Source organism: Primulina huaijiensis, chromosome 17 (assembly GCF_012295235.1).
Source record: "Primulina huaijiensis isolate GDHJ02 chromosome 17, ASM1229523v2, whole genome shotgun sequence".
NCBI lineage: Eukaryota > Viridiplantae > Streptophyta > Magnoliopsida > Lamiales > Gesneriaceae > Primulina > Primulina huaijiensis.
Genome location: NC_133322.1, coordinates 4,751,311 through 4,764,771, shown reverse-complemented (window position 1 = coordinate 4,764,771; position 13,461 = coordinate 4,751,311). Strand labels below are relative to the sequence as shown.

General features: G+C 34.2%; 2 protein-coding genes across 2 annotated transcripts; both read left to right on the top strand.

Moving 5' to 3' along the window:
* Positions 1–873: 873 nt before the first annotated feature.
* Positions 874–2,405, top strand: LOC140963007 (probable xyloglucan endotransglucosylase/hydrolase protein 23). Its single transcript, XM_073422206.1, has 3 exons — positions 874–1,168; positions 1,245–1,438; positions 1,829–2,405. Exons 1-3 carry the CDS (start codon positions 908–910, stop codon positions 2,226–2,228), a joined length of 855 nt encoding a protein of 284 aa, XP_073278307.1. The 5' UTR covers positions 874–907; the 3' UTR covers positions 2,229–2,405.
* Positions 2,406–5,729: 3,324 nt separating this feature from the next.
* On the top strand, positions 5,730–11,011 carry LOC140963463 (probable E3 ubiquitin-protein ligase XBOS32). Its single transcript, XM_073422800.1, has 10 exons — positions 5,730–6,864; positions 7,003–7,062; positions 7,282–7,353; positions 7,460–7,635; positions 7,721–7,881; positions 9,059–9,117; positions 9,203–9,249; positions 9,584–9,724; positions 9,988–10,079; positions 10,241–11,011. Exons 1-10 carry the CDS (start codon positions 6,670–6,672, stop codon positions 10,732–10,734), a joined length of 1,497 nt encoding a protein of 498 aa, XP_073278901.1. The 5' UTR covers positions 5,730–6,669; the 3' UTR covers positions 10,735–11,011.
* The last annotated feature ends 2,450 nt before the right edge of the window (positions 11,012–13,461 follow it).

Sequence of the window (13,461 nt, the reverse complement as noted above, 5' to 3'; positions counted from 1 at the left end):
TATATAGGTAATAGAAATAAATAGATTATATATTCTTGAATTAATATTAATAATTAATAAATTCTATTAATTAATGAAGGACTTAAAAGTCAATTCACAATTCTAAAAAGATTGGCTCTTTTATATAGATAAATAAATAATAGATATATAATATATGTGTTATTTGATAATTGTTTTTCACACATATAACGCAAGTGCATATCTTTTATACATATGATACCCCATGGATGAGCCCATCCAAATCGAGCTCACACCGGATCATGGGCCCCGACCCATCCCTAGCCAATGTAAAAGGCTCGTGACATGTCCAGATATTCTCCTATAAATACCAGATTTGAGTGTTCAACTCATTCATATTCACTATATTACTTTTCAGCAGCATCTTTAGTTGCTCTCCTTTTATATCCTCAGTCTCTGACTTGAGCGTCGGAAGGGCTACGCCGGGACACCCTCCCGGCCCACTTTTAACGGTCTTCTTCGTGATTTCAGGCTCGAAAATTCGAAGCTTGCGTCTTGACTAGTGTCACTTGCTGGAATCAGATCCTAAATTTTCAGTGAGTATCAACATATATATATATATATATTTTTGTGTGTGTGTGTGAGCGCGCTAGCTAACCGTTCACATTTCATTAGAGCATTAAACAAAAGATGATCAAGAATCCCATTTCAGTTCAATTGACACATGTTTATATACACTACTTTGTGCTTATCTAGTGCCGCAACTCCACCCCTGTGTGGTTCACCTATGGAAAATTTAAGTTCGATGGCAAGTTTAGACTTCTACAAGGATTATTGTCGAGCATGTGTTTTAACATTTTAATATATTGATTTATATGTGTATACATACACCCAGCCACCTTCCAGCTAATATTTAAACACCGAAGAGGAAGCAGAGAAAGAAGCGAAAATGGGTGTCTTAGTTTTACTTTTCTGCTCATTTCTGAGCATTTCAACGGTGGCTATCTGCAGCAACTATTACCAAGATTTCGACATCACTTGGGGCGAAGGGAGGGCCAAAATCCTCAACAACGGCGAGCTTTTGACTCTGTCACTCGACAAATATTCTGGGTCCGGTTTCCAATCAAAGAATCAGTACATGTTTGGGATGATCGACATGCAACTCAAGCTTGTTCCCGGGAACTCTGCCGGAACAGTCGCTGCTTATTATGTATGGAAAATCTAACTGAAAGATGTGAAATATTTTGACCTGAAATTGATTGGTTTTTTGTTGGATGAATATGTAGTTATCCTCGGGAGGGTGGGATCATGACGAGATAGACTTCGAGTTTCTTGGGAACACGAGCGGGGAGCCGTACACTGTTCATACGAATGTGTATACGCAAGGCAAAGGGGAGAGAGAGCAGCAGTTTCGTCTGTGGTTTGATCCTACCGCCGATTTTCACACGTACTCCGTTCTGTGGAATCCTCAAACTATTGTGTAAGTACACTTCATTCCACTGATCTTTCGATCAAGAATCTTGTTATTCCTACTCATATAAACATGTCAAGTTTTTATAAAATAATATTATGGGCAAAAAATATTTGATTTTTATGTAATTGAAGTACATTGCATCAAAATTATCTATATATATATATATATATAAAAAGTACACAAATCTTTTTATGCTTCTGATGTGACATCTCTTATTTAAAAAATACTAAATAATAATAAATTTGTCAAAACTTGAAACAAGAGAATATTGAAATTTGATTTCATAAAAATCAATCATTAAAGTGACAAAAAGTACAATATTTTCCCACTAATATAAGTAGGATAGGAAATTCAAGAGTCACCATCTTCAGGTGATCACAACTTTGTCAATGCCAGTTTCTCAGTAGACAAAACACCATTGCGAGAATTCAAGAACATGGAAAACAATGGAGTCCCATTCCCCAAAACCCAGCCGATGAAGCTCTACTGCAGCATCTGGAATGCGGATGAGTGGGCAACAAGAGGTGGGCTCATCAAGACCGATTGGACTCTAGCTCCCTTCACTGCTTCATACAGAAACTTTCATGCAGATGCTTGTGTTGTCTCCTCCGCCAACTCCAGCGCTTGCGGTGCTTCCTCGGAGGAAAACAACAGGCCTTGGCTGTCCCAGAAACTGGATCCCAATGGCCAAGAGAGGCTCAAATGGGTGCAGAACAATTATATGGTATATGATTACTGTGCTGATGCAAAGCGATTCCCACAGGGGTTTCCTCGCGAGTGTAGCACCAGCACGTAGAGGAAGAGATATGGATCAACTTCGTTTTTGTAGTTTTGAACATCCTGCGACAGAGTCGAAGCCTTGTATTCGAAGATTGATTTACAAAATAAAGTTTTGATTTTCAATCAAACTAAAATAAATAATAAGTTAATTAGAAAGCAATGTTCAACAAAGTGGCTAAAGATATAGATCACTTATATTATACAAGAGTGAGTCTCATGTGAGATCGTTTCACGGATCTTAATATGTGAGACGGGTCAATCCTATCAATATTCACAATAAAAAGTAATACTCTAAGCATAAAAAGTAATATTTTTTCATGGATAACTCAAATAAAGATCCGTCTCACAAAATACGACCCGTGAGACCGTCTCACACAAGTTTTTGTCATTATACAATATCTACACTCATCTCTATAGCTATTTTGATCTGAACGCTGTAAATTATTATTATTATTCAATTTGATAAAAAAAAACATTGTGAATTTAGAAAATGTAATTGTTTTACCAAAATAGTACAAAAAATCGATATTTCTGTTTTATTTTCATATGATTCTAAAGTGTGTTTGATAATTTTTTATGACGTCAGAACTTACCATCGTTATTAAAATGTATTTAGTATTTTTTTTTATGACGTGACAACATATAATTGGTATTCTTTAAGTGATTTGATACTTTTGATCCAAAGATCAAAGAATGGGAAAGTCTCGGATTCATTTACTTTTAGGAAAAAACTTTTCTCTTCATGGGTTCAATATGATTTGGAGCGTTTTGACAAGAAAATGAAAGGAGGTTGTTGATCATAAACGAACAGGAAATAAATTAGGATGTGTGTATCAGAAGCTAGTGTTGTACTATGGTGTTGTTAACAATAGCACACAACATGCATCGGAAATTAATTATTAACACACAAATATACAACTAAGTAAGTTGGCACAGATGTAAATATGCACAAGTACGAATACTTGAGCCACGTCTCATGGCAAAAATTCACTAGAAAAATATGTTAATCGTTTACAAAACAATACTAGTGAGATTAATAAAACCAAATTCCTTGACACTCCAAGGAATTAAAATGTATCAAAAATTCAAACTAAGTACTAGATGCATAAAACAAAAATTGTATTGCTTAAAATCAAATGAAACCACTCTTCACCAACGCTTCACGCAGTGTTGTTCTTGAGTATCGTCAACACCAATCAGCAACACGGTAAGTATGTGAATCAATCACACCAATTCTTCACATGAGAATCTTCAACTCTGAACTCTGTGTATGCTCAGAAAAACTCCAGCAACTGCTCTCTCCTCTTCTCCGAATATTTCGTATATATACTTCTCATATCTTGTTTAATTATCTTCCCATAAAAATCAATCCTACAAAAATAGAAACAAGAGTTTAACATGACTAAAACTCTATTCAAACTTAAGATAATTTATCTAGAGATAAATACCAAAAATAAATTATGTAAGATAAATACCAAGATTAGATTAAGTCAAGCAAGTCTAGAAATGCAAAACGCTTGCTTCCATGCATTTGCTACTTTTTCTGATCATTTCATTGATCTTGCTCGTATTCAGAACCGTCTCCGGCGGTGGATTAAGATGGCTAGAGAAGGACAGATTGGTGCTACTTAAAATCAAAGATGATCTCATAGGTGCCGATGGAATACTTGTCCACTTGGTCGGAGACCCGAAGAAGACAAAAGAGATTGTTGCAAATGGGTTGGCGTGCGCTGTGATAACGTGGCATTGCATCTATGTTAAACTCTCTTGATCTGTCAGTAAAACAAAATTTCGGGTGAAATCCCAGATACCCTTTCAAAACTGAGTCACCCTGGCCTGGAGTCCTCGACAACTTGTCCGGTAAAATTCCATGGAACGCTCACATGCAAACTCTAAACTCTTCTTCATACTTAGGGAATCCTGAACTTTGCGGTCCTCCACTTTCGAAACCTTGTCTAGAAAACGAAAGGCCAAAAAAGCCAATCTCTATGGAAAATGTTGATGGAATGGACAACAGGGAGCTCATAAGTACAGGTTTTTACATCTGTATGGCGCTTGGGGGTTCATTGTTGCCTTTTTTGGGGGTCTTCAGGACTTTAATTCTCAATAATTCTTGGCATGATACATGTTTTAAGACATTGATAAAGGTGAATGATTGGGTATATGTAAAGATAGTGGTGAATTGGAACCAAGTGCGAAGGTATTTAGCAAATCGGTCCTATAAGATTTGCACTGTGTATGTATGTACTTTTGTTGCTGAAAAACATAAGAATATGAGTGTGTTCAATATTCCAACATGTTGAATCTGATTTCACTTTTATGTTACCATTGTTTTCTCTTTAGTGTATTGTATTCACAATATTTTGATTTTTTTTTTTGATATGTTTGCTTCTTTGCGAATTTGTTTTTCTATGTTGTTAAATTTCAGTTTTAATCCGCTATATTTATTTTTTGACAATTTTATTTTTTTTTCTTCTGATGTGACACTAATATGACATCAATGTAGTGTTGATGTGTATAGAACCACATCAGCACTCTACACTTTCGATGAAATATGACTAAAATTGTCAAAAATAATAAAATGAATGACTAAAATTGAAATTTGATAATATATAAAACCAAAATCACAAAGTACAAAATTATAAGATTAAAAATACAGTTTTTTCCTTTTATCCTTTTATTTTTTCAAGTTACTTGCTAATAATGTTTATGAATGAATGAACAAACACAATTTTGGAAAGAGACAATATTTTCTTACAACTCCATAATTATATTCTAATTGACTTGTGCATTTTCTTAACTAGTTTACTTTAAAATGTTTAAGGGATACAATTTGTAACGATAATGAGTTATCTCGATCTTAAGCTCTTTTGGTGTCTTTTCCAGTAAAAAGACTCATAGGCATTCTCTCTCATAGAATATCATAGGCCACTCTCCACTGGTTGTCTTGTTTATTAATTTCGAAATGAATTTTGCATATTTGTTTCAAGAATTTGTGTTTTCTGGAACTTTATAGTATGTTTTTATTTTGACTTGCAAGAAGTACGTACATCTCACGTGAATACATTGTAGATATAATATAATTCAATTCAAGTAATGCTAAAATATGATATTGATAGTTAAATTTAGGTAATTTTACTTACATTCATTGATTAGGATAAAATGAGTGACTTAAATTTATGCAATTTCAATATTATTTAACACGATAAAAAAAAAATCAACTCTGATTTATGCATTCATCATTTTTGAGCAGTGCCCCTTTAGTTGTGAGTTGTTATTGCTTTCATACTAACATAACGGTAGTATCTTCTGGGATTTGAAAAGTGGAGTTCGTAGAAATATATGTGAGAATTAAAATTAAATTATTATATGTAGTACCAGGATACATACTACTCTTATGCTAGAATTGGACATGAGGTTGTCATAAAACAAGATAAATTTTAATATTAACAACCAACGAATACTAATAACCAAATACACAATTATTGTGCATTTAATTTATGCCGATTATTTATGGTGACAACTAATTACAAGCCAAAATTTGGGTTGCTTTAACTCTTGTGGACACAGAATATTAGGCTGGAAGTAGGGAAACAGAGATTTTTTGGGATGATTGTCTGTCATTAATATTTTTTAAGCTATTTATTATTAAAAAAATTCCCAAACAAAAACAAATGTAATGCTATTTTTGGGCTGATTTGTGGGGATGGTGGGATTTGGCCTTGGCCAAACATGTCAATCTTAGAATCTTGTTTGGAAAATATTGGAGCCTAGCTGCTGGGTATTCTTGATTTATAGGCCAAGTTTTGAACTTGGAGGTGGTTTTGAAGGATTTCTCTATTTTCCGGGAATTTTTTTGGAAAGAGTTTGGCAGAATCTTGATTTTGAGGGGAAAGAGAGAAATGGGTGTCTGAAATGTTCATCATTCCTTCAGGTCTTAGAGGAAGCTTTACAATTTGGTTGGAAAATTCAGTTATACAGAATTCTGTCTTTATCAAGATAGGGAAATATGTTTTTACCCAAAATAAATTGTTTATCCTCATACATTGAATAAATATCGAGCTGGTGTTGTAGGTTGATGCTGGTGAAATTTGTTTTCTTTCCGATTCAAGATTTTCAAACGTTGTTGAATAATCAACCATAGAGCGTGAGATTCTGACAGTTGAAACAAACTTTTTAGGTGTATGTCCAGGTGAATATTAGTTCAGATTTTGTTTATTTAGGTGGAACACATGGAATATGAGTTCAGAAAGTTTATAGTATTGAGATTCCTCGGATGGTTCAATGATCAAGAAATAACAGTTTGGAGTAGTGACAAGCGAAACTTGTGTATATATGTTTCTTTTTCATTCATTCAAATTAGGGGAACAGAAATATTATTTCTGAAGTTAAATTAGAAGCCTTGGTTTCATTAAATTTCTTTATTTCACGATTGTTGGATTCACGTGTGTATCAAGATGAGATTTTTGAGCCTTGTGGGTAAATCTTTTGGATGTTCTGCATCTGGGGAGCGTCTTGTCTCGGCAGCAAGGGATGGGGATCTCCAAGAGGCTAAGGCATTGTTGGACTTCAATCCTCGTCTCGCGAGGTACTCGACGTTCGGTGTTCGCAATTCTCCATTGCATTATTCTGCCACCCATGGCCATAATGAGGTACAAGTTCATTTAGTTTGATGTGAGTTTTTTGCTTTACATCCAAACACTTAAATTTCAAGTAGATTCAACCATAAAGTAGTAGCATAATAAACTTTAGACATTGATATGGTATATAATCATTGTTCCTTAATTTAGATTGTATCGCTCTTGCTTGAGTCCGGGGTTGACATTAATCTCAGGAACTATCGAGGGCAGGTATGATCTTGTTCCTTATCCTCTCCTTCTCTCCTTCTAGCTTGAATGGCACTTTTAGATTCTTCACTTATTGTGAATTCAGTTCCTCAATTCTACTTACAAAAATGGGGATTACTCGGTGGCACATGCATCAATTTCGTAAAGATCGTACCTTCATTGTAATGTAAATAGATACTTTGGGTGTGAATTGAAATTGTTTTATTTGCTTTCTGGTGGCAGACTGCCCTGATGCAAGCTTGTCAATATGGTCACTGGGAGGTTGTTCAGACTCTGATTCTCTACAAAGCCAGCGTATGACAGTTTTTGTGGTTATTTTTTAATGTAACTATTTTCTTACATATTGACGAATTGGTTTCCAGTTTGTGGAGAAAAAATTAAAGTCGTGATTCTTTCTTAGATACACAGAGCTGATTATTTAAATGGAGCAACTGCCCTCCACTTAGCTGCTCTAAACGGTCATTCCCAATGCATTCGGCTTCTCCTTGCTGATCATGTTCCTAGTATTCCCAATTTCTGTAGCATCTCAAGCAAAAGATCGAAGAATCATAAATCTGTTCCAGATTTTGATGAAGGGTACTCAAGTAGAAACTTTTTATAAAAATCTGCATCTTCCTTTATGTAGTTAGCTGAATATATTTGATTTTCTTGTTTTGGTTAGTGCACTATATGGAGTAATCAACAGACCTGCTGATGGTGGTGTCACAGCCCTTCATATGGCTGCATTGAATGGGCATGTCGAAACGGTTCACCTCCTTTTGGATTTAGGGGCATCAGTTACTGTGGTCACGTTAGAAGATGGAACTTCTATTGATTTGATTGGTGAGATTGATTTCTTATTTCCATTTTTTCATTTTGTGATCCTAAACTTTCTATCTATGATTGATGGTATAAGCTAGAATTATCACACCTGAATCAATAGTTAATGATATCTAGCTACTGTCGTTCTTCTTATTGCATGTGCCATTTCTTTTAGCTTTTTTGTTTCTTTATGTTGAGATTACCTTAATGATTTCTTGAAAATCAACCTTTTAGTCTTATCATATTTGAATTGCTTTTGAATTCCAGTAATATTTGCTGTATTAAATTGTTGCTGAAACCCAAGTCACAGTTTTGATTAACATCCTGCTCAATTGATGGGCCATAGATTCTCGGGGCAGTGTGGACTATCAATTTCTCTCAAGAATGAGTGTAATGGTCGTTAAAACTTGTTGCTTTATTTTTTTTTAAATTACAAAATAAATTGAATCACAGCGCTTTCTCAGAAATTTGATGAAATCTTAAGATCCAATTTGCACAAACAATGTCTCCTAATCTTTTATGGAAAACGTTATATTGTAACGATGATCATAAATCACTCGTCGGTTATATACCATTTTTAAAATTCATCCAATGCTCTTGGGCTTTCACCAAATCCAGATTCATCTATTGATTGTAGCATCTATTTCAAAAAGAGAGAAATTTTGTTATTATTGAATAATATTAGCAGTCATCCTACACAATTGATTCTTCAAGGTTCATTATTCTTTTTGTATCAAAGCTGATGGAACCTTCCAAAGCCCATCTGTCACTAGTATTTCTATACAAAACTATGCACTCTTGCATTGAGGTGTTCTAAGGGACAAAACAATGGAATATTTGTAATGCAAATTAGAGTCCCCCTTGGCTATTGTAATCTCAGGGACGAGTGAAACTTTATTTCTTGGAATCTTATTCCTCATTCGAGATTGATGGCAAGAAGGAAGCGGAATCCATTGATTTGGTTCATGGCGTTTTTCATCTCAGACAACTTTTTACTGTTTTAAGGGATATCAAGTAATTGCGAGTGACCTGCATGTATGTTTTCCCTTGATCTGTTGAGGATCTTGAAAGTGGGAATTCCACGTCCCAATTTGCAACAAGTGACTTGGTAGCATCTGTTCATAATAGACTTATCTATTACTGTTATATTGAGTTATTTATTTTTGAGAATACTGAAGGATTACGGATTACCCTGCAGGTTCTGGAAGCACACCACTTCATTATGCTGCACGTGGTGGTAATGTACAGTGTTGTCAGGTTAGTTTATCTGGTACTGATGAGATTTCGATGTCCGTCTATAGGAATTGGTTTAGTCCATGACATTGTTTGTCGCCATTTTCAGCTTTTGATAGCCAGGTGTGCCAGTATGACAACGGAAAATGCAAATGGGTATGTATGTACGTCAGAATAGTTTGAAATTTAACCTCCAAACAAATTTTTAAAATTTATGACATTCCTCAAGTAAAAGATATATACATGAGAAGGTTATAAAAAAAAACGTTTCGTGGGAAAGTCGATCTCCAAAAAATTTCCCTATGTATATGTATGGCCTTTAAGGTTTATATTTATATGCCTTTTTAAATAATAGTGAGACATTCTTTTTTGCTCATTCTTTTGCTGATATGTTGTATTTACCAAAGTTTGTTGCACTGTAGAATCAATAAATTCTTGAATTAGTATATCTTCAAGTTTGACAAATTATACTGACCAAACATGTCGGTAGATGGACTCCTTTGATGGTTGCTCGCTCCTGGCATAAAGATTGGCTAGAGGACACTCTTAGCCAACGGCAAGAAGGCCAACCAAAATTTAGTCCTTCACCATATATCTGCCTTCCACTTATGAGTATCGTTGAGATTGCTAGGTGAGTGAAAGTTGCAATGTTCCAGTCGAGTTTCTAAATAAATGAATTTCTCTGAGCAGGGAACGAACATTACGATTAGGACCCCAACTAGTTGATGTTTCCCCCATATATATCTGTTTTCTCAAACAGAACCATATACACTGGCTAAGTTAGTACATATCGGAAATCGATGTCATTCATAGTTACGTAGAACTTGTTTGGCCCTTTGCACTATATTTGTCAAAGAAACTTTTAGATAATATCTTTAATTCGTTGAATTTCAGAGAATGTGGTTGCAGAAGCAATGATTCGCCGGCTACATGCTTAGACCCATGTGTTGTTTGCTTGGAGAGGAAGTGCACCGTTGCTGCTGAAGGTATATCAATAATAATTCTCTCTTTTTCATCGTTCAGTGCCCCTTGATAAATAACTTCGCAACTGTTGCATTCGCAAATCGAGATAAACTCGAGCATTAACAGGGGATTAGTGTGGCCTTACTGTTCTCTAATTCAATTATTCATTTATACTTTCGTACAGATTGTTTCCACGAGTTTTGCACTCATTGTGCCTTATATCTTTGTTCCACCAATACCACGTCCACAGTTGCTCACGGGCCGCCTGGTTCAATTCCCTGTCCCTTATGTCGACATGGTATAGTTTCTTTTACGAAGCTTGAAAGCACAAAGCCTATCATCAAGGGAATTGCAAGAACGAGTTTATCGCTTCCCTTTTGCGCTTGTGCAGTAGAAATCCCAGAATCTTCCACCGACGACACTCTATTTTGTAAGCTAGACAATCCCTGTGTTCCACTCTCTCCTTTTGGTTCTTTCCGATCCTTGAGTTGCCGGAGGTTTCATTCTTTGAAACTCAACCCCAGCTTATGCATGGGATCTCCAGATGTTAGCCATTCTTTGGTTTCAAGAGCAACGGATTGCAGTGTGAAGAATCAGTTGCTTAGATGTTCAAGATCAAGCCTTAGACGATGGACTTCTCAGAACGAGAGACGGAGGTGGTTGTGTTCTTTTAACTGATCTGTCGAAATTGGAAGGAGTTTCTGAAGATCGGTTGGACTCAAGATCTTGGCTTGCTGAGCCATCTAGAAAATTTCTTTGGAGAACAAAATTGTATATTTGAATTGTGTATATTGAGGACATTCATTTCTCCTTTGATTTGTTAAAGAACTGATGAACATTGTTGAACTCTTTCACATTTTGTGTGGTTTTGAGTGCCTAGTTACATGTTGGCATTGTATTTATAAGATACGAGAAGATATACAAGGAGAATATTGAGATGTCTCCTTCAATTGTATACTGGTTGATGGCAACTCCCGTTGCGTTCAATCTATCTTTCGGACATTATCCAAACATTGAGAATATGGTTGAGGAACTATCAATCATCAAAAGTTAAATCAAACGAACTTGTCCAACAAATCCAAATAAGTTTACCAAGCAAAGAACAAGTTAAATCAAATCTCGACTTTAAATAGGTTGATCCACAAACTCAAACATGATCTTTTAATTTTTTTGAAATCGTCAATTAACCTATCTTGTTCTCTTTCCATCAACGAGTACAAAGACACATGAAAGATCTCGCATTAATATATTTTTTTTTCCCATTAATTTGGTCAATATCACAAAAGGAATTGGAAAGCTCTTTCTTTTTGTAAATCACAGCAAATCTAATATCACATTGGAACTAGGAAGTTCAGCAGTGAGGGGCACACAAGAATTGAACAAATGATCTCATAACCAACCATTCAACTTGATGGTCAGTTCTTCATTTGAACTCGTAAACTATGATAAATTTCTTTTTCCATGATTTTCAATTGCTCTCATGCCAGTTATCTACTCGAACCCGCCCATCAATCGCGTAATGTCTACATGCATAGTTATCTTCTCCATTCTTTCTGAACGCGCAGCAGCCAACAGAGTAAACAATAACAAGGAAGATGAGGAATATCAAATAACAACAGCCACCCTCTTCCAGTCTCTCTTGATGTTTGACAGATATAGCACAAGGGTCGTTTTTCCATACAAGGCAATGCGGATTGTAATAGGATGAGGCCGGAGTTGAAGTCCAGTTTGTGGGGCTAACGTACTCGAAATTGCGATAGTTGGATGGTTTACAGCAACCAGACTGGTAAGAACATATCAGCAATTCGGTTTAGAACATGAACTTCACACAATATATCAGTAAAACGAATTGCATCTATTTTTTAGAACATTGTTTTTAAGTTTGAAGGGTGAATTCTTTTCGATTTGGCATTGTTGCACATTGTCAATTATCTCATATCTAAAATTTATATTGAACATGTGGCCTTCAAATAAGGATTTCTCATGGTTGAAGGGAGTATGAGCAATTAGAAGCCAAATAAAATATTTTTCCCACTAAAATTGGGTTTGATGTCTAATTAACTAAAGTCCAATATTAATATAATTAAATCAATTAAGATCAATAAGGTTCAAGTCCATCACATATAAAACCGAATTTTTTTTTAATCAACCTATAAATAACTTGGATGGATTGTATTTGTAATAAAGTACAATAATTTGACTTGAAAAGATAAACTGATTAAATAAGAAATCCATTCCCTACTATTCCCTTTTCTTTCCTTTTTAATGTCAAATATATTGATCGAGGGTGTTTGATTGAACTTATTTAAAATAAGTTATAAGTTATTATATCTTATAAGTTATTTTAGTAGCTTGTAAATTGTAAGATTTTATTTTAAAAATTATAAAAACTCATATGAGACTGTTTTACATGTCAATTTGTGAGACGGATCTCTGATCCAACCATACCCATGAAAAAATATTACATTTTATGTAAAAAAAAAATATTAGTTTTACTTTAAACATAGATCAGCTTGATCTACGTCACAGGTATAGATATGTGAAATTGTCTAACAAGATATATACTCCTTAAAAGTAATTTGTTATGTGTAGAAGTTTAAACGAAGCGAATCGAGCCGAATATGACAAAATTCGGTTCTAATTAAAGTTCGAGTTCAAGTTCGACTCGAAAGATTCGAACATATTAGCAAATTATTCAAACTTTTGCTAAAAAATAAGTACTCGCAATGTTCGAAATTTATTTATTTAATATATAATTATATTATATTAATAAAATAATAAATCTCGCGAACTATCGAAAATTAATTTGAGTTCGAGTTAGGCTCGAAAAAAATTCGAACATGTTCTAGTTTGGTTCAAATACGAATGAAATATTTTTCGAGCCGTCACAAACCGACTCGATTTGTTACACCTCTGATTATCATTTTATTGTTAATTCTTAAAAAGATATCATATTATGTAAAAGAAATGCAAATAAAGATTATTAGACATATTTTTATGGAAAATCATAAATATTAAAATTAGTTTTTTGTGTAAAAAAATTTAATGGATATATATATATTTGAATAATTAATAAAAATATTGAATAATTTAATGTTACCTTTAATTGGTTCGAGTATACATTGAAAAAAATATTAGTAATGAATGAATTTACTCGATCATATGTCATTACATATTATTTAATGCATGAAAGATTTTTTTTCAAATAGTTATTGTAATATTAAATCATCTACAAGCAAATAATAATAATAATAATAATGATAATAATAAAATATCAATGTTAAAATAAGAATAGTTTTCGATGTTTTTTAAAATTTAAAATCTTCTTATACATGAGACATCAAAGATGTCGTCGTGCCGTCTTATAAATATGGACATGGTTGAAATGTCTCACGGATAAACGTA